The sequence below is a fragment of the Sorex fumeus genome, unplaced genomic scaffold, assembly GCF_029834395.1.
Source record: "Sorex fumeus unplaced genomic scaffold, SorFum_2.1 ptg000063l, whole genome shotgun sequence".
In the NCBI taxonomy this organism is placed as follows: Eukaryota; Metazoa; Chordata; class Mammalia; order Eulipotyphla; family Soricidae; genus Sorex; species Sorex fumeus.
In genome coordinates this window covers 70,773,010-70,799,677 of record NW_026606120.1, presented here as the reverse complement: position 1 = coordinate 70,799,677, position 26,668 = coordinate 70,773,010, and the positions used below count along the sequence as shown (strand labels likewise).

At 60.3% G+C, this 26,668-nt stretch overlaps 1 protein-coding gene across 1 annotated transcript; it reads left to right on the top strand.

Annotated features, from left to right (window-relative positions):
• Positions 1-4,565: 4,565 nt before the first annotated feature.
• Positions 4,566-22,299, top strand: NGFR (nerve growth factor receptor). The gene is made up of 6 exons (XM_056127110.1): positions 4,566-4,723; positions 12,127-12,271; positions 14,909-15,268; positions 18,948-19,200; positions 21,215-21,375; positions 21,893-22,299. Exons 1-6 carry the CDS (start codon positions 4,658-4,660, stop codon positions 22,192-22,194), a joined length of 1,287 nt encoding a protein of 428 aa, XP_055983085.1. The 5' UTR covers positions 4,566-4,657; the 3' UTR covers positions 22,195-22,299.
• Positions 22,300-26,668: the final 4,369 nt, after the last annotated feature.

The window sequence follows — 26,668 nt, the reverse complement described above, 5'->3', positions numbered from 1 at the left end:
CAGAGGTAATCACTGCCTTACGTTTCAAAGCCAGGAGCCTGCCCTAATGGGGGGTACCCGACTCCACTTACCTTGCCTGGCTGCCTGCCCAGGGCAGATGGGATGCAGCTGGGGAGGCCCCGGCACCTTCCTCCCCTCCTCCCCCTTTCCCCTCACCTGCTTCGACATGGAAACTGGGGGAGAGGGGAGGTGATTCTCGGATGAGGGCAGAGGCAATAAGTGAGCGAGGCACTTGGGTTCCATCTCCCAGGGCTCTGCTTAGAAGTGAGCTCTACACACAGAGCCAGGAGTAAGCCCTGGACACCACTGGGTATGGCCCAATGCCCCTGACCCCACAAAAGAGGACTTAGAAAATCAGGTCTTGGGTCAAAAAGCAAAGAGTTGGGCTGGAGTGAGAGTGCAGTGGGTAGGGTGCTTGTCTTGCACGCAGTCGACCCGGGTTTGATCCTTGACATCCCATATGGTCCCCGAGCATTTGCTAGGAGTAATTTCTAAGAAATGAGCTAGGAGTACCTCCTGAGCATCACTGGGTGTGGCCCCAAAAACTAAAAACAGTGAAGACCCGGCTGGTCTCTGTCTGACCCCAGCACCCGACTCTGACTCTGAAGCCCTGTCAGGGGAGTGGGGAGATTCTGAGTGCAAAGAGCCTCAACCTCTCCGTGGGTGCTCCTCCACAGCTCCCTGGTGCTCAGCTGAAGAGGTGGGAATGGAGGAGAGATGTGACCAGGCCTTGGGGATTAAGAAGTCTGAGTGACTATGGGGGGCCTTGTGCGGGGCAGTGACTGTTTATGGGATCACTGCTTCCAGTTGAGGGCCTTGGTAGCCTGGCTCAACCCCCTCAAGCCTCAGTCTCTTCCTCTGTGAAATGGGTTCCCAGTACCTCCTTCACAGGATGGCCATGGGAATTGAAAAGAAGCTGTGTTTGTCCCAAGAAACATGAGTTCTCATCTTCCACCATGAGCAGTTTCCCAGCAGTGTCAAGGGGCCCAGTGGAGCAGGAAGCCAGCGGGTGCACGTTTGTTGCTGTCCCTGCTGGATGGTGGGGATGAAAAAGTGGAGGGGAAAGCGCTGCCAGTGGACCCCTGAAGTTGCCACCTGACCTCCTCAGGCCCAGTTCTGTGTGGTATCTCATTGATCATCTGTTATGGGAAGTAGTTCAGGGAGACTCTCCACTGAAAGTGGGTACCCTGGGTACTGCTTTTCTGACCCACTTTCAGATCAGCTGCAAAGGACGCTCTCCCCATGTCCCCCTCCTGCCACAGCTATGGCTGAAACTGCTGAGAAGTGAGGTGCTGGGGTGAAGAACTAGCCCAGGGAGTCATTTTTGGTTGGGGGCCATACCCAGCAGTGCTCAGAGGACCATGCACTGCCAGGGCTCGAAGGTCGGTCATGAAGACAGTTTTGATGGTCAGGTGTTCCGACCATCCGAAGTGGGGTGCGGGTCAGCCGTGGCTCCTTTGGGGTCCTGATACCATTCAAAAGAAAAGGGCCAGGGGCTGGAGCAATAGCACAGTGGGTAAGGCGTTTGCCTTGCACACGGCTGACCCAGGTTTGATTCCCAGCATCCCATATGGTCCCCCAGCAGCGCCAGGAGTAATTCCTGAGTGCAGAGCCAGGAGCAACCCCTGTGTATTGCCAGGTGTGACCCAAAAGCAAAAAAACAAAAGAAAAAAAAAAGAAAGAAAAGGCCAGGGCCACTGATCCAGTGCTGAACAAAAGACCCCCAGCTTGGGGCCATGCAGAGGTGGGGGTGGGGGATAGAGGGGTTAGGATCAGGGTGGATGTGGGGATGGGGGATGGCCGTGGGAGCTGGGAGCCGGGGGGCCAGTGTGAGGCTGGGTGGTGGGGGGCAGAGTAGGGATGGCAGTGATGGAGACCCTGGTGATTGCGGTCAAGGTCGCCAGGATGAGGGCCCTGAGGTGCTGGGGTTATGATGGGAGGTTGTCATGGCAATAGCCGTGGTCTCAGCAGAGGAGACTCCTCACTGCTGCTCTGCTCCCTGTGACCTGGTCCAGCCACATTATAAATAATCCTTCACGTGGAGCAGCTCATTCACTAGAACGTCTGCTCCCGGCAGGGGTACAGCTGCTCCCGCTGCCTGTGTATCCACAGCGCCTGCAACAGCGGGCCCTGGACTGGGGCATGCCCAGTGGGTGCTTGCCAACCAAGAGAAGAAAGGGGGTCGTCTTTGGGATGAGCACCGCTTCTTTCTTCTTCTTCTTATTTATTTATTTTTTTGCCATTCCCATTCATTTAAAACACAGCATCTTTGTTAACATCCCTGTTTCCTAGATGAGGAAACTAAGGCTGGAAGTGATGACGGAACCTGCACGAGACCACCCAGGAGTGAGCTGTGGGGACCCGGGGGTGTGTTGGCATTTTGAGCTGGGACTGCCAGACAATGCTTTTGCTTCTAGGCACTTGACAGCCCCCCTCCAGGCCAGCACTCAGCATTACCTCGCTGACTTATGCTCTGGATTAATCATAGAAATAATGCTAATAATAGTAACAATTGCTGTTTGTAATTGTTGGAGTAAGGCTTAAATGACCAAGACCATGGAAATTATTAATAAGCCAGGCCCAGCAATGGTAGCGTGGGTCATATTAAATTGTGTTGAGATGGATAACCTTGGCAATAATAGTAACCGGGATCATAAATTAGTAACAGCAGTATTTAAATTAATGCCACACTGTCAATACCCTCAGTAGTAAGCAGCTCAGATGCTCCTGTTAGTACTAATGTCCCTTCCTGCCTTCCATGCATACAGCTGAGAGGCAAGGCAGTTCTCTAAGCAGGGGGCAGAGAAGACAGCAAAGGCGGCAACCCGTGTCCTGGAGGAAGAGGTCCCTGAGATTTCTGACTCTTTCTTCCCTGGGATGGAGGTGGTGGCCCACTGGCAGTCACGCTCAGAAATAATAGTGTTGTCTACCTGTTCTTTCTGGGGCTGAGACCTGCTCTTTGATAGTTACACAAGAAAGAAATTCACAGCCCAGTCTCCCTCCCCCCTCACGCACACATGAAAAGAATGAATTGTCAGCTGATCTAGGAAGTTCTATACCAACTGCTAGTGTGCCCTCTTCCCGGGTGCTCCTCACCCCCCTTTCCCGGTAGTGTCGGAGGGGAGTCCTCTTACTTTTCAAAGTTAGCGCTGAGGTTCATTTACACGTGGCCAAGATCAGGGCACAGGGTGAACCTTCTACACATGTCCCCCACAGCTCTGTGCTCGGGGCCCTTTGTGTCTGGGAAGCAAGAAAGAACAGGGACAGGTAGTGGGGCGAGCACAAAGGTGGAGTGGGGCATGTGTACCAGGCCTCTGGTGGGAAGAACCAACAACAACACTCTCCCTGCCTGGAGATCTGGCCCTGCCAGGGGCTCAAGGACACGGTGGCTGTGGCGCTGCAAGTGTGCAAGAACATGGATGGGCGTGTAGCTGTCAGGTCTTCCGACCTCTGCTTCCGTTATTCCTTCCCACAGACCTTTATCTAACACCTACTGCACGCCAGGCACTCAGGTAGGAAACTCTAGTGTTGCCTGGAATGAAACACGGACAAGAACGTCTTGCTGAGGATGCGACTCTCTCTCTCTCTCTCTCTCTCTCTTTCTCTCTCTCTCTCTCTCTCTCTCTCTCTCTCTCTCTCTCTGTGAATACACGTCTGTTCGTAAATGTGTGCATGCCATTGTTGAGAAACCTTTCCTGTGAATTTGTAGCAGGTGGCTGGATTCGCATGTGTGCACTTGCACCTATGTAGAGGTGTGTGTGTGTGTGTGTGTGTGTGTGTGAGCCCCAGTGTATCACTGCACCTGTAAGACATGTGCTGTGCATGAATTGGGAGGTGCATATGTAGGAAGCTCACACCTACACATCTGCAGGATTGTGGAGGTATAGCGGCACTTATACAGATATCTAAACTTGAAGGTATTTCCGCTGTGTTTAGTGTGCCTGCCAGTAGACCCTTTCAAACCCATCTTTTGAGAATTCAGACGATGTCAGGATGGTCCAGCACTCCGTCGGGGTCAGACCACCTGCTCCCACTCTCCTTCCCTCCTGTCACATCTCTTAGGCTGGCGCGGAGAGAGGCTCCTGCCCCGGGTAGAGGCAGGGGAAGGGAACGGATGCAGATCGGGAGATGGAGGGCGGGGCGGACAGGGGACCTGCTTGCCGATCACGACTGCGTCGGGGGCAGGGCACCGGGAAGATGCTGAAACCAAGAAGATGGATAAGAGGGAGAATCCTGCCGGGCGGCCCGGCCGCACCCCAAGAAAAGCGAGAGCGCCCAAGTGGGGATGCTCTGGGTTCTGAGCGCCCCGCATCCGGGGCCGACGCGCAAGAGCTGGAGCTGGCCATTGGGTGCCGGGGTGGGAGTCCCCGGGGAGAGTGTGCCGCGGTTCCGAGGCGCGGGGACGCGGCAGCCCGGCGCGCGGGCGACTCCCCGCACGCCCTCCCTTCCCCGAGGCGGGCGCGGTTCCGGGGGTGGGCGGGCTGGGCGGGGAGGAGGCGGGGCCGCCGCACAGGCTTCTCGCGGCCCCGCCCGCCCGCGGCCAGAGCCAGCGGAGCCTCGGCCAGCTCCGAGGGGCGGGCGCGCGAGCGCGGCTCAGCTCGATCTGTCCGCCGAGCGGACTGAGCTGCAGGGCGAGCGCGGCCGCGGGAGGCGGGCGATGGGGGCAGGTGCCGCCGGCTGCGCCATGGACGGGCCGCGCCTGCTGCTCCTGCTGCTCCTGGGGGTGAGTGCTTAGCCGCGGGGAGCCCGCTCCCACCCGGGGGTCGGAGCCCCGCGGCGTTCAGGTGGCCCCGAGGGAAACCGGGACCGAGCGCTGGGAGTCCCAGCTGCGGGGGGCAGCGGCTGGTGGGAGAGAAGCAGCTCCGCTGACAGGGTCCGCCGCAGAGCGTCTGGGGCTCTCGGAGCGCAGGGGCGACCCGGAGATCCAGGCGGACCGGAGGGGCGCGCGGATGCCGGTCCCCGGGATGCCGCGAGGGGTGTGTGTGCGTGTGTGTGGCCGAGCCGAGAGGGTGCTCGCAGGAGCCGGCGCTGGGCTCCCGGGTGCCTGGGTCCTTCGGAAGAGGGCGCTTGAATGCCGGGCTCTCGAGGAGATTTTTTTTTTTCCGCCCGAGCATTCCCAATCTCTTGGTGCGTCGTGGGATGGGACTCAGACCAGGGAAAGAGGAATTGGGACGGGGACCAGAGGTGAGAGGGTGGCGCGGGGATTTGAGCGCAGCTGGCGCGGGGAGCCCCAGAAGAAGGGATGGAACAATGGGGCAGAAGGTTGGAGGGACGAAAGGCAGAGGGGACCCGGCATCGGACAATGGGGACCGGCCAGACAATGGTGGGGGAGGGGCGTCGGAGGGAGAGGTTGGGGGCGGCGGTTCAAGAGAGAAGTGGGATCGGGAGGGCAGGAAAGGGACGACGGCCAGGGAGGTGGAGAGACGGACCCAAACGCGAGAGGACGGAGGAGAGCGAGCGGACCCTAAAGTGGTCGGGCCCCGCCTGCCCGCCGAGGGACAGCGGCAGGAGAGAGGGACAGAGGCAGGAGCGTTTCCCGCGCCTGTCGCTCAATGGGCTCGCCCTGGAGGAGCATTGCGGCCCGGGGACCCGCGACTGGGCGGGCGGGGGAGGGGGGCGACCGCTTCGCTGCGGCAGACCCGCTCGCCCGGTGCCCCCCGCGCCCCCGGGCGTCCTCCGACGCACTTTTCCTTGCGGGCTGAAGCCGAGCCGCGGAGGGGGAAGGAAGGAGCGGGGCCGGCGACGTCCGACGCGCTCGCGCCGCAGCAGCTGGGTCTCGGGGACAGTCCCGGCAGCGCGCAGCCCCGGGGCGCGCGAGCCGCGGCGTCCCGCAGGGGTCGCTGCGGAGCGACGGACGGTTCAGCCCCTCTCCTCACCCACCCCCTCGGAAGTTCAGCGCCCCGAGCGCCCCCCGCCACACACACACACACACACACACACGCACACACACACCGGGGCTGCCCTAACGCTCCGCTTTTAGGGGAGACGGGATTGTGCGCGCGCGCGGTCCAGCGTTTAGCGCACGCCGCCGAGCGCCGTCGGACCTGTCCCCGCAAGGAAGGGGCCACTCACTGGTCCTCGCAAGCAATCCGGGTCGTTGGCACCGGACAGTCAGACGTGGCCTGATGTGGGACCAGGGATTAGAGTGTCCTGGAAGAACTGGCCCTCAAGTCCCCTCCCCGCCCTGCCCGCTCCGTCTCTTATCTAAGTACTGCGCCCCCTCCCCACCCCCCCAAGTCCCCGCCTTACAAATAGAGACGAGGGCCCTGGACGCGGACGACTTGGCCGGATTTCTAGCCCGTTGAGTCAGTCCCCGGCAGACTGCCCCTCACTTGCTCCCCAGCTCAGGACTCTCCATTCCTTTTAAGGGGCCAGCTCGGCGTCCCAGAGCTGCGTTTTTTGTCGAGGGCGGGGTGGGGGTGGGTGGGCAGAGACTTTCCCTGGGAGCCGGGCACCTCTTCCACACCTCTCCACCCCTCCCCACCTCCCCAAGCTCAAATCCCGGGAGCTGTCAGTACCTGTGGCTTCTTCCGGGGGCTTTGGGAGGGACCGCGGGCACGTTCGCTGACGAACGTCGCGGCTTAGAGATGCTTCTCGGACTGGGAGTCGGGGGGGGGGGGCGGGGATGCGACTGGAGCGGCCCGACGGCGCGGACTCGGGACTCGGGGTTGGAGCGTGCCCCCCCCTGCCCCCAGGAGAGAAGAGGGGAAGGGAAGCGGGGGCGGAGGGAGAAGGTGGGCGCGGAGAGCCTGAGGGTTCGGAAGGTGGACCCCGTGCAGCGGCGGCTGCACCCGGGTCGGCGGGTGCGCCCCGCGGCCGCGCGCATCTCCCGGGGCCGCGGCGCGAGAGCTGAAACCAGAGCGCGTGGAGGCGGCGGGGCCGGCGGGCCGCGCCGGTAATGGAGGCACTTTGTCATTCAGACGTCTGTAACCGGAGCCGCCGGCTGGCTAATGCGCCTAATAGGGATGCAGCGAGCACAGCAACTGCGAGGACGCGCGCGGCCAGTCCGGGCGGCGGGGGGCGGCGGGGGCGCCGCTCCGGGGGGCCGGGCTCGCTCCCGCGTCCAGAGTCTCAGCGGGCGTGGGGATTCGAACTTGGGGAGGTGCAGAGGATCAAGTGCGGCGGGGTGTGTGGGGGGGGGGTGCTTCCTAGTGCCCTGCACCCGCCCGCCTGCCTTGGGGAACTGTGACCCTCTCGGTAAGGTCGCAGCACTGCGAATCTAGGAAGCTTCCCACGTACAGCCGAGGCGGCCCAACCCGTCCGACTTTCAGGGAAGAAACAGGGTTTCCCGGTTAGTAGGTGGTGGCACACCCCCGCTCCTAGAATGTGCGGCTTGGAGGCGCTTCCTCCCTATCCCCAGCTCTTCCAACCCCAGTTCCCACAGAGGGGCGGGGACCTGCACCACCCCCCGCCCCCCCACACCTCCTGGACCTTAGATCTCTGCCCTGTGTCCTTGGCTTCTCAAATTTGGAGCTGAGAACTGAGCGGCACCCCGCCTTAGAGGACCCCCTGCCCTCTGACCCCCATCCCTTCATACAGCAGCAGCTTCAGTAATTGGCTCTTGTCTCCCTGAACTCGACCTCTATCTAATGAGCTGGGGGGTGGGGGTGGGGGATGTCAAACTCCTTGAGTTTGCATCAGCCTGGAGAGACTTCTGGAAAGTGGCTGACAGGTCCTTTGCTGCGGAAACTCTCCTGAATGGTGAGGACTCACTTACCGGACCATTCATGGGCTTTTGTGCTCCATCCTTTCATCTCACAGGTCCTCTCTGGCCCATTTATAAATCGGTTTGAGGATTCTTTAGAGGCTGGGCCCATGGCTCAATGGATAGAGTATCTGCCTTGCATGCAGGTACTGGTTCGATCCCCTGCAACATAACACGTGGGAAGTTGCTCCAGAGGACTGCTGGGTGTGACCCCCAAATAAAAAACAAACAAAATTCACAAAAACGGGCTGGAGCGATAGCACGGCGAGTAGGGTGTTTGCCTTGCACGCGACCGACCCGGGTTCAATTCCCAGCATCCCATATGGTCCCCTGAGCACCACCAGGAGTAATTCCTGAGTGCAGAGCCAGGAGTAGCCCCTTGCATCGCCAGGTGTGACCCAAAAAGCATGTTGGGGTTGGATCGATAGTACAGTGGTTAAGGAGATTATCTTCCATGCCTCTGATCTCAGTATGATCTCCATATGGTCCCCCCCACCAACACCTCCAAAGGTGATTTCTGAGAACTGCTGGGTGTGGCTCTAAGGCAAACAAAATAAAACTCCCCCCAAAAGTCAATTAATCTTTAGTTTCTTTAAAGTTTCAAAATAGCACCAATTAAAAGATTGTAAACATGCTCCAAAAGGGGATAAATTCATCTATCAAAGTGGAAATGAGTAAGTGTAATCAATGTAAATTTCAGATAAATGCATCTATCATTTTGGCAAATTGGTAATTTGGGAGCATTTTGCCTGAATTCCCATCCATCCTGTTTCCCCAGATGGCCTTGCCTTGGACCAGGAGGGGCTGGAAGAGGCTTTCCTCAGGCTGAGTGACTTTGGTGGGCCTCAGGTTCCCCATCTGGCAGAGTGTGAAGGCATCCCCTCAACAACTTGGTCTCTGGAACAGCAACTGGGGGTGACATTTTCTCCCCCCCCGCCCCCCGCCAGGAATTAATGAAGCCCCTAAGGAAGTCTCAGAGGAGAGCAAGTACCTTCCTCCTTTGTTTCAATGACCCTCTTCAGATTCAAAGTTTTGTTTCACATCTACCCTGCCTCCCTCTCTTCAGGGGCTGCTTCTCTTTGGGGCTGACATGGGGCTCCCCTTCCTCAGCCTCCTGTCCAGGGTACATCTTTGGCCACTAAAGTCATTAAACTCCTATAACCCCAGCGGAATTACATCCTTATTGCATTCAATTGTCACAGCTACTCTGAGCCTATTACCAGCCCAGATTTCAGAGACAGACTTGATCCCAAGTAACTAATACTCTTAAGTAGCAGATCTGGGATGTTTGGAAATAGGAAACATAAAACAAGCACAGGAAACACATGGTTACTAATAATGGCTCCAAGACTTCAAGACTTTGAAAGCAAGGCTGGGGAAAGGAGCGAGAGGGGACCTGGAGGGCGGCAAGGAGAGAAAGTGCAGGGGAGAAGGCTTTCCTCAACCCCTCCTCTCCCTCTCCAGAGCCCTGACCACTGTTTACCTCACCTATCTGGAACACAGAAGAGCCAGAAAGAACTCCGAGACGAGAAAGAGCATCCCCAAGTGTAGAGACGCCTTACTCTTTGATTTAATACTGACCACACCCTAGCGGCAGGTAGTCATGATTACCTAGTGGAGGGGAAACTGAGGCACAGCCAGATAAATGCTGAGCTGGGATTCAGAGCAATTGAAGCAACTGAGTGGGGAGATGGTTGCACTCATGCCTGGGACTCAGAATTACCTGCTGGCTATTCATATGCCATTTTTGGTCATAGACACCTGTTTGACAAGGCTGGTTGAAATTGTTCCTAGAGATCCAGTTAGAACTAACACATTTGGATGGAAGAGCAGAGGGGGTCAGCTCACACTGGCAGCAGCAGGAACTGACAGCTGATGGTCTTGACAGAAAGGGAGAAGACACGAAAATCGATACGATACACACACATCCATATGTATATGTGTGTGTGTATATATATATACACACACATATATATGTGTATATACATACTGCACTGCACTGTACTGTCCTCCTGTTTTTCATCGATTTGCTTGAGCGGGCACCAGTAATGTCTCACAACAAATTGTGAGACTTGTTGTTACTGTTTTTGGCATATCGAATATGTCACAGGGAGCTTGCCAGGCTTTGCCGTGCGGGTGAGATACTCTCGGTAGCTTGCCAGGCTCTCTGAGAGGGGTGAAGGAATCGAACCTGAGTCGGCTGTGTGCAAGGCAAATGCCCTACCCACTGTGCTATCGCTCCAGCCTATATATATACATATAGTGCAAATATCACGTCCCCGAGTCGCAGGAGGCTCTGTGGGTCCATGCTGGAGACAGGGAGGGTGCAGCCACCGTGTTTCAAGTGAAAATACTTGGTACTTGAGAGCCGCCAATCTTTGACTCAACTTCCTGGACGGCCACTGTGAGCTTGGTTGCTTGGCATCATGTAGCCTTTTTAAAACGTGTTTTTTTTTAAGTTTGGACACACCCAGTAGTGCTCAGGGCTTACTCCTGGCTCTGTGCTCCGAGATCATGCCGAGTGGTGCTCAGGAGAACTATTTGTGGTATCAGGGTTTGAAGCTGGCTCAGCCACAGGCAAGACACGTGCCTTACTCGCTGGACAGTTTCTCTGGCCCCGTCACATAGCCCTTATTATTTAGTTTCTGTAGCCGCCCAAATGAGGCTACTCCTGCTGGGTGCAGGGGGGCAGTGGTGGTCATTCCTATAGTGCTTAGGGAGCTATGTGGTGCTGGAACCTGGGTGTTTCCCATGCCAAACATGTGCTCAGCACATGGAACTATCCCTGGTCCCCACATGTCTTAAACTCCACAAAGAGGGGGCCGAGGCTGGGGCTCAGTGGTAGAGCACTTGCCTTGCATGTGTGCGGCTCTGGGTTCGAGTCCCACCTCCACACTGCAAACTATGAATCTCTACACCCTAGTCTGTGCTGGGTCCTGTGATGTGCCGGAGGCCTCCCCTTAGGACACTGACAGTCTGGTGAGGTCTGTGTCAAGCATCAGGCCAGGCCAGAAGAGGGACCCCAGGGAGCTGGAATGGGCAGTTCCATCTGAGAGGGCTGGGGGCTGCAGGACCACCTCATCGGGAAAGTGCCTTTGAAGCAGAGCCCTAAGGGAGGGGGAGGCAACCCTTACAGGCCCACTGGCCTCTCCCTGGGGTCCCCATCATCTCAGGCTGCCATCCACAGGCTCTGCCTGTCCACCCCGTGGCCTCCATCACACGCTAGGGGGATCGGGCCAGACTGACCTTGGCATACCCTTCCCCCCTCTCTCCTCCCCATCCCCCTAGAGCCCACTTCCTCTTGGCCTCCAGAGTGAGCTGCCTGGGCAGGGGCCAGGCAAACAGGCTTTGGAGTTTTATTGGACATTAAGATTGTTTTTTAAAGAACAGAAATATAAAGCGAGCTGCCGGCAGCCCCTCCCTCAGGGAATCTGGTGCTAAATCGTTCCATCCACGAGCAAAGATGCCTTGGCGGCAGGAGTCTGAGTCTCAGGCCTGTCCCAGCCCTGTTCCCACTGGCTGCACAGGGAGGGGGTTGGAAATTAACCCCGGGTGGGGCAGGGCTGTGGGCTGGTGAAAGCAGAGACTTGCCCTCATCCCTGATAACAGGTACCCACCCTCTTCGCCTAGCCCTGTGCCACCCGCGCCGGTTGGCTGTCCTGCGTTCTGGCCTCAGCTGGGCAGAGAGAGGAAGGCTCAGAGGGGTAGGTCAGAACTTCCCGTGTCGGTACCAGAGCGATAGTACAGGGGGTAGGGTGTTTGACTGGCACATGGCCGATCCCCGGCATCCCATATGGTCCCCCAAGCACCCCCAGGAGTAATTCCTGAGTGCAGAGCCAGGACTAACCCCTGAGTATCGCTGGGTGTGACCCAAAAAGCAAAGAACTTCCCATGTCGAGCTAGGGCCCAAACCAAGCGCCGCGCCCCTCTGCCTTGTGATCTGGGGCACAGCACCCCTGCCTGCTATGACGCTTGCACCTGGCTGAGGGTTCTGCTGGCCCTGTTGGGCCTGGACTCTCCTCTGGGAGGATGAACGCAGGTGTGCACGGAACTTGGGGCCCGATTCCATCTCCCCGTCAGCCGGCCCCCCTTGGCAGGGCGCCCTGGTCGAGCTGTGACCTGTCCTTTCCAGACACCTTCCCCAGGTGGCATACCCTCAAGACACCAGGCGTGGCTGTAACCCCCGGATGAACCTTGCAGAAGGTCAGCCTGGGACTTGGCCCTCATTCCCCTGCAGCCTGCTGGGCCCAGGCCCCAGCTCTTCTCCTGATCCCTTTGAAGCTCAGAACGCCTCCCGCTGAGCTTATCCGGCCCCAGATGCTTCTTCCACGAGATGTCTGGGGTACAGGGGAGGGGGGTCGAGTCCTGGAAGCCACCCCTGCTTCTCTTGCCAGTCTCACCGGCTGATCTCCCCACACCAGGTGGCCCTCGGAGGGGCTGATGATGAGACGTGTTCCACGGGCCTCTACACCCACAGCGGCGAGTGCTGCAGAGCCTGCAACCTGGGCGAGGGCGTGGCCCAGCCTTGTGGCGCCAACCAGACCGTGTGTGAGCCCTGCCTGGACAGTGAGTGGAGGGTGCAGGGGGGTGGTGGAGGGGGGCAGGGGTTCTGTGCGGGGGGTGGTATGCCCCCTGGAGGCCTGCTGGGACCCCCACCTCCAGGTCTCTGCTGTCCACCCCCCAGAAGGGGTCCCACCTGACGGGGGCAAGCTGAATTAGGAAAATTTGGGGGGGCTGGTGGGGGGATCCCCAGGGGGTGCCCCTTTACAGTCCCCCAAGCCGAGAGGCCTGGGAGAAGTGTGTGGCCAGGTAGAGAGGAGCTGCTGATGTGAAGACCAGCTAAAAATATCTGCGCTGCAAAATCAATGGTGGCACTTACCCTCTGTCCGTTCCGGAGGGGAGGAGGAATCCATCCAACCGCCTGGACACTGACCTTGGGGGAGCCTGGAGGGTCTGGCTACCCCTCCCCCAGGCCAGCTGTTCTGCTCTGCCTGAGGAAGCAGCTTTCCCTGGGGTGGGGGAGCCTGACCTGGCTATCAGGATGAGGGCAAGAGTGGAGGGAATGCCCGAGTGGGCTCACCCTGGACCCGGCCAGGCCCCCACTGCCATCTGCAGGGATGTGGGGACTGTGCTGGCATCGCTGGGGAAAGGGGAGGAAGACAGGAGGGGGCGCAGTTAGCACTGGGCAGGAACACCCCCCTGCCCAGCTGTTAACAGGCCACCTTTACAAGTCCGCTTTATGGGAAGGAGACCCCAGCGGAGTTTCTCGCTTTCCTCAAAACATTTCCACAAGGAAACCCATTAAGCTCCTGCCTTCATTCTCTGCCAAAAAGAGACCACAGTTTCCCCAGCCCCGAAAACCCATTCGGGGGAGTTTCCTGCTAGCTTTCTGCTGCTTCTCTTCCCCATTGGCGGGCCGGCCTCCGCCTGTCCCCTGTGATGAAGCCCCTCCCCGCCACATGCCAGCTAGACAGACCCTTCTCTGTACAAGCCGGGCATCTTCCTGGCTCTTGAGGCTTACAGTACTCCCTGTGGCCACTTATTTCTGCCTACCCCAGAGGCCTGGCCTTCACAGGTTTCTGCAGGGGGAATGCACTTTTTTTTTTCTTTTTGGGTCACACCCGGCGATGCACAGGGGTTACTCCTGGCTCTGCACTCAGGAGTTACTCCTGGCGGTGCTCAGGGAACCATATGGGATGCTGGGAATCGAATCCTGGTTGGCTGAGTGCAAGGCAAACTCCCTACCCGCCGTGCTATCTCTCCAGCCCCCTTGGGCAGGGGGATGCACTTTTGTGGGATGCCCTGGAATCCTCAGCCTGAGCCTGCGCACGGAGAGCTTAGTCCCCGGCTTACAGGGGAAGGAGAGAGCTCAGAGAGGTGATTTAAGATACCTGAGGCATACAGCTCGCAGTCCTGGATTTGAGGCCAGCCAGCGAACCTGGGGTCCTGCTGTCAGAACCGAGTGAGGACCCGTCTCTCTCCAGCCTGGCACTACCTCCACGTTTCGGCCCCTTTGACTTCTTGCTGGTTTTACTGTCTCTGTTTCTCCAACCGAAGCCTCATCTCTAGGTTCCCTTCAGCCCCTGAGCAGACCTCAGTTTCCCTCCCAGGACACCCCGGTCTCCACTTTGGCTTCCGTCTCCTTAGCAAGCTCTCTGCCCTCACTCCCCAGCCTCCGACTTTGCGCTCTCCAGACCCCGGGAATGACTCTCTGGGATGTGGGTCAGCACAGACTTCTCCAAACTGGGCTGGAAGGGTTGAAGATCTGGCTCTGTGCCTTCCCCCTCCCTGCTGAAGGAAGTGAGAACCCCAGGCACCCCCTCATTTGCTCTCTTTATTCGGAAGCTGACATCCAGCAATTAAAGCGAGCATGAGTCAAGCTTGAGCTTGGAAATCTCTCCTTATGCCATTGGGAAGGGCAAAGGGCTTTGGAGATGGGGCAGGGAGGTGGGGGTGGGGGCGCTCAAAGGGCTGAAGCACATCCTTTGCACATGGGGACCCGGGGTTCGATCCTTGACACCGCATGATCCCCCAAGCCAAAGCAGCTTCTTCCTTTCTGGCTTTCATTCCTCTCACTGCACTGAGTTTTCTTGCCCGGAGTCCCTGCCCACCCTCAAAGGGCCAAACCCTCCCGCTGCGTGGGGTAGCGCCGCGGGTGGGACTCTCTGCCGGCTCAGTCCAGCCACTCCCAGGCGCCACACCTGAGCCCCAGCCTGTGTGGAGAGCACTGGAAGGGCAGCAGACGTGCCGGGGCTCCCCATTGAGGACTGGCCGAGCCTGGACTCGGATCACAGCCCTGATCTGGCCTGCGGGGAAGGCTGGGTGGGAACCGCGCGCTTTATTCCTTAATCACACTGGGAACCAGCGGACAGGTCTGGGAAGCGCTCACATCATTTGCCAAGAAATTACCCGCACCAGCTGGGTTATCCCAGAAAGCCTCAGCACCAGCCCTTGGGGGCCTGGGGCCTGACCACCCCCCCACACACACCTGGGAAGGTGGCCGTGGGAAAGCCTCCATCAGGATGGGAGGTGGTGCAGCCCCGAAAGGGTGGGAGCCAATGAGGGGCGTGGGGGTGAGTGCCCAGCAAGGGCTGGGCGCTTCTGGGTGTGGTGTCCGAAAGAGCGGGTGACTCGGTTCTGAAACTGCCCACTTCCCCCCCCCCCCCCCCCCCCCCGCCTCCCCTTCCCCCCACCCCCCACCAGGCGTGACGTTCTCGGACGTGGTGAGCGCCACGGAGCGGTGCAAGCCGTGCACGGAGTGCGTGGGGCTGCAGAGCATGTCGGCGCCCTGCGTGGAGGCGGACGACGCCGTGTGCCGCTGCGCCTACGGCTACTACCAGGACGAGGCGACGGGCCGCTGCGAGGCGTGCCGCGTGTGCGAGGCAGGCTCGGGCCTCGTGTTCTCGTGCCAGGACAAGCAGAACACCGTGTGTGAGGAGTGTCCCGATGGCACGTACTCGGACGAGGCCAACCACGTGGACCCGTGCCTGCCGTGCACGGTGTGTGAGGACACGGAGCGGCAGCTGCGCGAGTGCACGCGCTGGGCGGACGCCGAGTGCGAGGGTGAGTGGCCGGGGAGGGACGGGGCGAGCGGGGTGGCCCGCTGCCCGCTGCCTGGGGAATTGCGGCCGCTGTTTCCTTCTTTGGGCCGAGCCTTTACCAAACCCGGGCCATCCCCCGCTCGGCGCCCCCGCGTCTGCGTTCTAACACATTTCCCAGGGCTTTATTCACCCGTGGCTTCCCGCCAGGGAGCCCATCGGCAGCAGAGCAGCAAAGCCCCATGGGCCCCCCCCCCCCCCCCCCCCCCCCGCGCCCGTGGCCCACTTGGGGCGGGACAGGTGTGTTCTCCAGTCGGCCTAGGACACGTGGGGCTGGGCCGCCTTGGCTGGGGAGACCCCATCCAAGTCAGTTCTGGGCCCGGAGTGGAATCCCCCCTGGTCTGAGCGTTGGTGAGGCTGGGCATTTCTGCCTCTGGACCTCAGTGTCCTCATGGGCCTTCTGTTATTAAGTTTGTTGGCTTGAGACGTGGCTGGCCTGGGGAGCCTCCACCATGGCACCCCCGCCACGGGGAGCCTCCACCTGCCGTCTGGGGGAGTTCCAGTTCAGGCACCCAGGGTGGAGAGGGCTGTTGACGGCAGCCAAGGCCAGGTACTGGTGCAGGTGGGGTGGGGAATGTAGGACATGGAGGTTCCGGCAACCCTTGCCCCAGGCCGGGAGACAGGCGAGTGCTGTCAGACATGGGCAGCCGAGCACGGTGGGAGTCCCAGCTGCTGGCATCAGGCAGGCGGGCATCGAAGCTCCCTGGGCAAGTCCGGACAGGGGAGGGGTTTGTTGAGGTGAGGGGAGGTAGGACGGGCATGAAGGAGGTCGTCTGCTCAGGCTTAGGAGTGCGGCAGGCCTGGGGCTCCAAACTTAAGGACAAGGAAGGTGCCCATGGAGGGCTCAGCCCCAGGGCAGATGGGAGCCCGGTGTGCCACAACCCCCCCACCCCCCCGCTTTAGCCAGGCACAGGACCCCTAGGACACAGAACACCTCCCGGGCTGGGAGGAGGAAGCTCTGGCTATCAGGGCAGAGCTGTGGGTGCCTGGTGGGTCGCCTCCTGTTCGGGGGAGGTGGGTGGTCTTCTCTGCCACAGAGAGAGGGGGACAGTGCCTTCAATTTCTGGAAAGTTTCCCTTTGGGATCAAAATCCTCAGGTGCCCTCACAGGGTGCAGCCCAGACAGCAGCTCCTCCAGGGAGAGACACTCTGATGCTGAGACTCCAGCACTTTTTTTTTCCTTTTTGGGGTCATACCCAGTGATGCTCAGGGGTTCCTCCTGACTCTGCACTCAGGAGTTAGTCCTGGCGGTGCTCAGGGGACCATATGGGATGCAGGGAATAGAACTCAGGTTGGCCACATGCAAGGCAAATGCCCTCCCCGCTGTACTAATGCTCTGGCCCCAACTCCAGCACTTCTGAGGAGAGGACATGATCTTAACCACGGTGCCCAGCTGGCTGGGGGATAAAGCACCCCCACCATGGGGAGCCTCCACCTGCCGTCTGGGGGAGTTCCAGTTCAGGCACCCAGGGTAGAGGGGGCTGTTGACGGGGGCCAAGGCCGGGTACTGGTGCAGGTGGAGTGGGGAATGCAGGACACGAGGTTCCGGCAACCCTTGCCCCAGGCCGGGAGACAGGCGAGTGCTGTCAGACATGGGCAGCCGAGCACGGTGGGAGTCCCAGCTGCTGGCATCAGGCAGGCGGGCATCGAAGCTCCCTGGGCAAGTCCAGGCCAGCTGGTGGGGGGCGGGGGGGGGGTAACTTAGTCCAGGGAGTGGTTAGAGGCATAGAAAGGGAGGGTGGCTGGGGGAGGGGTGGGCTCTGGGTTTTGGGGTGCTCAGAGATTCATCTCAACTTCCACCCTGCTTTCCATCCACCCTGAAGGAGGAGGGCACTTCAGAGGGGCTGTTTTCCCTGCCCCCACCCCTCCTGCGCTGGTCTCGGAGGGGTGAACTGTCAGCTGGGGACCGGCTGGGAAGTGGAGCCTGATTGGTGGCTGGGCTGCCCCTCCCTCGGCTTGCTGGCATGTAGATTTTAGGTGTCAACATGGTGACTCACCCAGTGCACGGGGCAGGCGGCCCGCCTGGCCTTGGGGGACTTTGGCTTTAGGAAGGGAAAACTGGTCCCTCTTTCCACCCCCAAGTCGGCCGACTCTCATTCCGGAAACGGCTGTCAGGACCCACCAGAGGCTTAGTGTTTGGAATGCTGGTGGACATGCCACATCTGGATCTCATCCCTCATCCCCCCCAATCAGCGTGGCTCAGAGAGGGGGTGGGTGGGAAAGCACCCTGTCTCGGTCACCCCTGTCCCTCACTGCCTGCTCTAGCCCACTGCTCTCGAATCTGATGCACTAGAACCCTCTCAGCCCCTCCCCACAATACCCTCAGAGGAGCCCCGTCAGTTCCTCTGAACTGCCTTTCAGCCTTGGAGCTCAGGCTTCCCCTTCTACTCCCTCAGTCCCCTAGCAGAGCCAAGGAAGACCCTCCTGACACTCCCCCCTGAGATGTCCAACTCCTAGTCTGGGACTGTGTCTCCCCCACTTCCTGTCATGCCCTGCCACCCCTTCCTGGAGCCGAGACGGGGGAGGGGCAGCAGATGGCAGCCCCCTCTCCTGCCAGCCAGATGGATTCCAGACTCACATCTGGGGGCCTTGCCCCTCCAAAGGTGCTGAAAACGGGGACCTTTGAAGCCTCTCGGGCTTGAACCTTAGGGGGCCCAGGAGACTGGAGGGCCTCCGGGTAGGGCAGGGTTGGGGAGCCGAGTGCCCTCCCCTTCACCCCACTGGCATGTCCTGTCCGCTCCCCTCACCTGCCCCCCGGCGTGGGAAGCGAGGATGGATGGAATGGGCGACGTTGCTGGGACAGGTACCCCCAGGCCACCCCAGCCCACAGCCCCAGCTACTGGCCCGACCTGGGTGGCAGAATGGAAAATCCCACCCACCGGCGCCAGGCGAGGCTGGCAGTGCCCAGCTGGCAGGAGAGAGCCTCAGTGGGTGGCACGGCAGCCTCTCGCCTGGCAGCAGTGGGCAGTACCTGCCGTGGGGGCCTTCCCTCTACCACAGTCTCCTGCACACGTCGGGTCTAGCGACCTGAAGCCTGTGTGGGCAGATCTGGGTGGTGCCGGGTGGGAGCTGGGGGCCTGACAGGAAACAGCCACAGTCTGAGACCTCACTAGGAGAGCAGGTCAGCTGGGCACCCCTGGCTTACTGTGCCTGAGCCGGATGGGAGGAAGGGGCCTTTGAGGGAAGAGACCCCCGGAGTCCAGGCCTGCGTGCCCTCACTCACCCTTCCTCAGGACACGTGGCTGGGGCCATGGGGGCAACCTGCGAGGTCTCCACATTCGCCCAGGGATGCCAGCTGCAAGCTGCCTGGTGCTCCTTTGCTCTCCCTTTGGATTTACCTCCTTCCCAGCATCTGTTGTCCAGTGGAGCAAAAACAGGATTCCAGCTGCACCCAAGGTGTAAGGCAACTTAGAGAGCAAGTGTGCAGATGGCCACGAGGAAGGGAGGCCTGGAGCCATTGGGCTGGCTCCAGGGCACACAGCGAATGGCAGGCGGAGTAGGAAAGGGTCCCGTGCCCTGATGGCCAGGCTCTGGCTCAGCTCCACCAGGATGTGACCCGCACAACCCCAGTCCTCGCCTCTGAGCAGAACACCTGAGGGGGTGTCTTTGGGGGCTGCACCCTCACCTCTGTGGCCCTTTCCCCAGAGATCCCTGGCCGTTGGATTACAAGGTCCACGCCCGCCGAGGGCCCTGACAGCACGGTCCCCAGCACTCAGGAGCCGGAGCTGCCTGCAGACCCCGACCTCACTGGCAGCACAGTGGCGGACGTGGCGACCACCGTAATGGGCAGCTCTCAGCCTGTGGCCACCCGGGGCACCGCAGACAACCTCATCCCGGTCTACTGCTCCATCCTGGCCGCTGTGGTGGTGGGGCTCGTGGCCTACATTGCCTTCAAGAGGTGAGAGGGCCAAAAGGGGCTGGGTGTGCTCTGTATGTGGGAGGCTCGGATTCCACCCCTGGCCCTGCGTGGTCCCCCAAGCACTAGTGGGTGTGGCACAAACAAACATGGAGTTGAGGGGGATGAGGGGTGAAGAGCAGGTCCTGGAGGGCCCCAGTGGTACCTTGGGCCTCCTACCTGTCCTGGTGTCAGCACCCCTGATTCCCACACTGCTCCTCCTCATGACTCAGCCCAGCTGTGCACAGAGCTTTCTCCATAGCTGCTGAGTCCTCCATTCCCCACTGTTAACCGGGTGTGCCCCTGACTCTTCCTCCCCACATTACCCTGGCACCTCTGGCACCCACATCCAGAAACCTAGGCGACGCAAGAACTCCTGTTTTTGGTTTTTGAGGACCACTCCTGGCTGGGACCAGAGGTCCATATGCGGCACTGGGCAATCAAAGCTAGGTTGACTGTGCAGGGCAAACGCCCTACCCACTGAGCTATATCTCTCCAGCCCACATTGCCTGTTCTTTTTTTTTTTTTGCTTTTTGGGTCACACCTGGCGATGCTCAGGGGTTACTCCTGGCTCATGCACTCAGGAATCACTCCTGGTGGTGCTCCGGGGACCATATAGGATGCTGGGAATCGAACCTGTGTCAGCCATGTTGGCTGCATGCAAGGCAAACGCCCTACCCACTGTGCTATCATTCCAGCCCCCGCATTGACTGTTCTTATTTTAAAAAAAAATCGGGGCTGGAGCGATAGCATAGCAGGTAGGGAGTTTGCCCTGCATACGGCCGAGCCGGGTTTGATTTCCAGCATCCCATATGGTCCCCTGAGCACTGCTGGGGGGTCATTCCTGAGTGCAGAGCCAGGAATAACCCCTGTGCATCACCAGGTGTGACCCAAAAAGCAAATAAATTTTTAAAAAATCAGGGCTGGAGCAATAGTATTGTGGATAGTGCCTTGCACACTGCTGACCCAGGTTCGATCCCCGATTCCCCATGTGGTCCCCCAGGCCTGCCAGGACCAATCCCTGAGCACCTCTGGGTGTGGCTCAAAACATCAGGAGTCTAGGGACCGGGCTCAGCAGCACAGCGTGTGCCGGGCATGCAGGAAATCGGTACCTGGCACCAAGTAATACTTTGGTAAAATGAAAACAAGACCAGTATTTCTAAAAGCAAAAAGACAAAACAAGCCAAATAAAAAATGAACAATAAAAAACGTTGGGGCCTGGAGAGATAGCTTGTTGGACTGAGTGCGAAGTTGGCATGTGGGAAGCCCAGTTCGATCCTTGGCACCACGTGATTCCCTGAGAAGTGCTGGCAGTGACCCGTGAGCATTGTCTAGCCCCCTACCCCTGTGGGTGTGGCCCCCAAGCAAAAAGAAATAAATGCAAAACCCTCCCAGCCCCCTTTGATGTCCTCTCAACCCCCCGTCCCGCTCCTCACTGGAATCTGGAATGGATCCTTTCCAGCCACGTCCCCGGCCTTTATAAACATGTACAGAAACCTTTATGGCGTTTCACATAAACACATTCTTGGAAGCGCCCCGGGCTCCCGCGACCTTTCCTACACCTCTTCTACTTTCACTGAATCTCCCTCAGGAGAAACATTCCTTAGGACTACGGATTATCTGGTCCTTTGCAACCGCTCACTCAATAATACAGACAGATCATAACTGATTTAGCTAATCTGCCATTGATGGGTGTTGGGTTGTTTCCTGGTCCTTCTCATTGCTTATAATAATCCTTCTTGCACTGCAGCCCTGCACACATGTGGGAGTAGTTTAGAAGGGCAGGCTGGGGAAAAGTGAAGTCTCTGGCAAGTTCCAGATTCATTTGTGCCCCATTCATTCCACGGGCCCATGTGGCAGGCTTGTAGGGACACCACCAGCTGTCCTTGGGTGGCAGAAGCTAAAGTCGGGGCACACCCTGGGCCCTGCTCCCCCTCCCTGCTCTCCCACAAACGCTTAGAGCTTTGGGGCAGGGCCAGTGCACCCCTCCCCAGCTCAGACTGTCCCCTGGGTTCAGGTGGAACAGCTGTAAGCAGAACAAGCAAGGGGCCAACAGCCGGCCGGCGGACCAGACGCCCCCGCCCGAGGGGGAGAAGCTGCACAGCGACAGTGGCATCTCCGTGGACAGCCAGAGCCTGCATGACCAACAGCCCCACACACAGACGGCCGCGGGCCAGGGTGAGCTGGGCACAGGGAAGAGGGGACAGCCGGGAGGGCCTGGCCGAACATCAGAGGGCTGGTGGGAGGGTCGAGCAAGGCTGCGTGTGTGTGCGCTGGCTGGCAGGTCTTTTCCAAAAGGCTTGGACAAAAAGAAGCAGCCAGGCTCATCAGCAAATTGTGCCCCCCCTGGGGCTAATTAGTCCCCAAAGTGGCTGCAATTAGCCTCCTGCCCCGACTTCTGGGGAAACAAGTAGTTAATGAAGCCCCTAATTAGGGCCCACAGCCTGGCTCCAGGCCACTGGCGGCTAGGGAGTCTGGAGCATTGATTTGGGGGGGGGCAGAATAGGGCTCCCGTGAGTCAGCATCCCCCCCCTACCCTGACCCTCAGCATGGCCATCCTCTGCCTCTGGGCCCACGGGGTCTCAGGGCTCGGGAGGAGAAAAGCCTGAGTTCCTCTTGGGTCTGACCGGGTAGTGGCGGTGGGGGCCAGGGTGGTCCTCGGGTGGACGCTGACCCCTCGCTGGGTTCTCGGCAGCTCTCAAGGGGGACAGCGGCCTGTACAGCAGCCTGCCCCCGGCCAAGCGGGAAGAGGTGGAGAAGCTGCTCAACGGCTCGGCCGGGGACACCTGGCGGCACCTGGCGGGCGAGCTGGGCTACCAGCCGGAGCACATAGACTCCTTCACCCGTGAGGCCTGCCCCGTGCGCGCCCTGCTCGCCAGCTGGGCCGCCCAGGACAGCGCCACGCTCGACGCCCTCCTGGCCGCCCTGCGCCGCCTGCAGCGAGCCGACATCGTGGAGAGCCTGTGCAGCGAGTCCACGGCCACGTCCCCGGTGTGAGCCCCCAGCCCCGGCCCCGCCCCCGCGTTCCGACCACGACCACCACCACCACCACCGCTGAGGCTCCCGCCAGTGCCCAGGGGCCCGGCCCGAGATCACAGCCCTGTCCCCACTCCCGAGTGGTCACCTCCCCACTCCAGCACCGGAAGTGCCCCCTGACACCTCCCCCACCTCTGCCCCCCACCATCTCAGGCCTTCGGGCTCCCACCTCCCTGCTTCTCGGTGGGCCAGCCCCTCCCACCGTGGCAGGGGACACCAGGGATGATTAGGGGGGGCCCCCTGACAAGGCCCCAGAGACTCAGAGGGAGCCACTGAGGCCCCAGAGACATGGACTCTACACTGTGAACTGCGGGAGCAGGGGGTGTCCCCCCTGAACCTCACTCCCTGCTCTCCTCTGGCTTAAGATGGGAAGAACCATTGCTCCTTGCCAGCCGGAAGGGGCCTTCAAATCTGTCGCCCTCGTTTTGAACCAGGACAGTGAGGCCCCAGGAGGGGCAGTGCCTATTCAAAGCCACACAGCCGTGGGGAGGCCAGATGTGGGCTGGCCCCCCTCAGCACCAGGGGCACAGACCTCAGGTTTGCTTCAGGTCCTGGAGAGGGGTGGGTGCCAGGCCCCTGCGCCCACCCTGGCCACCCGGTGGAGAGGAGAGGCTTTCTCCGAGGCCTGGCCCCTGGGGCTCTCGTGGCCTGGGTCCGGCGGGGGGGAGCTGCTCCCCTCTTCCCCGACGCAGATCTGCGGAGCGTCCTGCGGTGTCTCTGGTGGTTGGTGCCCGTCGCTCGGGTGCTGGCCTGGAACCAACAGAGGCTGCAGCTAAAGGACCCCCCACCTGGAACCCAGAACACACGCAGACACGATGAGGAATCTGCTTTTCTCCACGAGTTCCTCCCCAGGCTGGACCGGATCCTGCCTGGGGCAGCTGCCAGAGGCGCATTGGGGGCGGAGGGGGGATGCTGTCTTCCTCACCCCCGGCTTGGCGGGCCGAGGGCCACGGGGGCCAGCCGGAGCTGTCTGCCAGAGGCCCGCATGTGGAGGACTGCTCCCCCCGCCCCTTCCCTGCAAGCCTGGGTTTGGCTGGGCCCCCAAGATTCCAATGGAGGAAAGGGGGTGCAGGCGGGAACGTGGCCAGAAGGAGCTGGGTGAGCCGGTGGCCCTGCTGGGGCCTCTCCCGCCTTCAGAGGACGCTGTGAAGGACTCACTTTCCCCTAGCTTGGGGCCAGGAAGCGGCTGCGAGGCCCAGCCCTGGATTTTCTGTACTGCTCGATGTTGGAATGAGAGCAGTCTCCCTTCTATTTAGCATGATCCAGCCCGGGCAGGGGGTGCACGGGCAGCCGCCCCTCCCGCCCCGTGGAAGGCCCGGGGAGCCTTGTGTGTAGCCCGTGTGTCTCCGACCTCAGCAGTCGGTGGGGGGGACAGGGACACTCGACCTATGCCGGAGGGTGGCCCAGAGTGGGCCGATTTCTTTTCCTCCCTGGCAGTTGGGGAGGGCGGGGGTCGGGAGCTTGCAAGTACATTTTCGCATGTGTTTGGTTCTGGGGCCCCTCCTGCCACCTTTTGGGTTGAGATGGTACCCCTTCCCCCCCAGTCCCCGGCTGTGTCCCCTCAGCTGGAGGCTGTGTGAGCCCCACACCCCCTGTCAACCCCCCCATCACCTGCCCCTGCATCCTGTGTAATCTTTCCCTGGGCCCTTCTGAAACCTCCACATAAAACATATGTGATGAACATTAAATAGCAAAGAAAGAAAAAGGTGTGTGGTTCGCCGGGGGCGGTGTCTGTGTGGGTACAGCCCCACGAGTCCCTGTCCCAGTTCCTGCCCTGGGCAGCGGAGGGTGTCTGTGTAGAAACCCAGCAAATGTGCAGGCGTTGCAATGGCAGGGGTAAGAGCATTGATAGGGAAGGAGGGGGGCCCAGTGGCCCCGATTCTTGGAGAGGGAAAATGAAAACAGTCACGGCAGGAAGCCGGCCAGCTGTGGAACTGGACCAGATGTCAAAAGTGAAACTGACCACAAGGGAGCCAGGGTTTCGCTCTGAGGGCTGGGTCACCACCCGGCAATTCACAGCCACCCACACAGGCTGTGGGAGACACCACACACGTGCACACCCACACATGCACACACACACTCGCTCGCGCGCGCGCACATACAATCTGTCTCTCGTCCTCCCCGGCTGGCAGGGCCTCCTCCATTCTCCTGGGCAGGTTCCCCTGCTCCCACCTGCCCGGCTCTGGCCTAGGAGCTACTGGAACTGCAGAGTCCTGGGCCCCAGGACTGTGCCTGCTCAGAGGTCGCCTGGCAGCTGCTCAGAGCTGCTCAGCCCCCGCGGGTCGCCTGCCAGGCCCTCACGTGAGTGGCTGTCCGGAAAGAACAGCAAACAAGCCCTCCTGAGCTCAGCATCCTGGGAGGGCCAGCCGAGCTCCCGCCAAGAGCCAGGCCTGGGGGGCGGTGGGAAGGGGGGTGCTGCCTCCCGGCTCCCCCCTTGACTGAGGGCTCTGAAGGCAGGGTGCGGGGCGGAATATAGAAGCAGTAAGAGAAGAGCTCTTGGTGCCAGAGTCCCCCCTCTCCAGAGTGATGGAGGAGGCTGTGTCGGTCTCAGGGGGCCCTCCCAGCTGAGGGGAGCGGCACAGCCCAGACTGGAGGACGCCTCTAAGCAGATGAGAGAGGCCCGGCTTCTTCTGAGCACCCCCATCTCACAGGGGAGGGGGCGGGGAGGGTGGAAATGAACTCTGTGGGCAGGAGGGTGACCCAGCCCTGCCCGCAGCAGCTCGTGTGCCCCAGAGGGTGGGCAGTGACCATCAAGGAAAGGGGTGAAGGGTGTCCCGGCTCAGCGCAGCCTGGGGTGGGGGGTGGGGGTTAGAAGGTTGTCAGCCAGGCTCTGGAAGCAGTTACGGAGTGAGGGGAAGCAGCGCTGGCAGAGGACTCGGCTCAGCTGGGGCCCAGAGACGGGGGAAGGTCAGCGGGAGGATGGGAAAGCTTCAAAAGGGGTACACTACGCAATCTGGATTATGTTCTTAGAACACTGGGGCGTCCCCACGGGGTTTAGACAGGGGCACATGCACATTTGCTTCTTGGACAGCTCAGGCTGCCCTGGGGAGGGTATAAACCTGGGGGGAGGGGGATTGTGGGGGAGGGGCCCTTCCTGGTAAGAGGGGTCTGTTCTAAGGGGCTCCGAAGAGCATGAGGGAGTGGGGTGGAAGGTGGCTGGGGACATAACCAGCCTTAAAGGTTTCTCAGCAGGCTGGGCCGGAAGCAGTAGCAATAGCACAGCGCATCGGGCGCTTGTCCTGCCTGCAGCTGACCCGGTTCTGATCCCCAGTACCTGGTATGTGTCCACAGAGCCAGGAGTCAGCCCTGAGCACTGCTGGGTGGGCCTAAACAAAGACAGCACTAGAGGAGCCAGGGAGAGGGCAGCAGGACTGACTGGCTTCAGAGAGCTTCACAGTGGCCCCGAGTGACCCCAATACTCTGAGCACCTCTGGGTGTGGCCAAATTCCTCCCCGCACCGGGTTCTGGAGGCATGCACCCCACCCCAGCTGCCTAGGGTGAGACCCCTTTTGCTCCCCACTGAGCATCCTGTGAGGTGGGACCTGAGGCCTCTGCTGGCCCCTTGGGATTGCCCTGTCCCAGTCACCCTCTTCCTCGCAGTCTGTGCTCCCCCAAAGCAGCCAGGTCACATCCTCCTGGCACCCTCCTTCCCGCAGTCCCCACCCCCCAATCCCTGCAGACACCCCTTGGGCTCCCTCTGCCCCTTCCCTCTCCAGCCCCCTCCCAGGGCATGGCTGACAGGCCCGGGTTCCCCGCCCCGGGGTCCCAGACCCCTGTGTTCCACGGCCCCCCTTCCTCAGGTCACTTATCTCTCCGTGTAGGAAGCACCGTCTGAGTGATTATTTGATTACTTGCAAACTCCAGGAAACCCGAGACAAGGCCTGGCTTTGCTCACCTTCTAATCCTCGGCACCTTGCCTGGCACGGAGCTGGCAACCAGATCACACTGTGAAAGGAGCGGATGTGACAGCAGCGCGGCCCCACGGACCCGGCGTGCGGGGACGCGCAGGACTCTATGCTTCAGAAGTAGGACAAAGCAGGCGACGTGCATTTAATATGCCCGGGGCTGGGAAAATGGCACAGGGGCTTGGGCCAGGCTGTGGCTGCTCCTGACCCGGGTTCAACCCCTGGCACCACATACTGCCGAGCACTGGGGCCAGCACCTCGGGCCCCAGCACTGAACTGCTAACCTGGTTGGCCAAGAGTCCCCAAGAGAGACCCCCAGGCCCTGAGCACTGCTTGGGAGGCCCCCTTCAACTATAGATCCTTTTAAAATTTAATTGCATAATATATCAAACATAGTCTGAAATCCGGATTTCTTCATCAGTGAGATGTTACTTCTTCTTTTCTGGTTTTCAAAACCCAGTTTGTTCTTTACCCTCGAAAGGAAAGGAGAGCCGGAGTCCCCCAGGGTGTCCCCAAGCCCTCAGCGTGCC

Coding starts and splice junctions, on each gene's coding strand:
- NGFR (XM_056127110.1), top strand. CDS start 4,658: ATGGGGGCAGGTGCCGCCGGCTGCGCCATGGACGGGCCGCGCCTGCTG. Junction 4,724..12,126: donor TGCTCCTGCTGCTCCTGGGG/GTGAGTGCTTAG, acceptor TCCCCACACCAG/GTGGCCCTCGGAGGGGCTGA. Junction 21,376..21,892: donor ACAGACGGCCGCGGGCCAGG/GTGAGCTGGGCA, acceptor GGTTCTCGGCAG/CTCTCAAGGGGGACAGCGGC.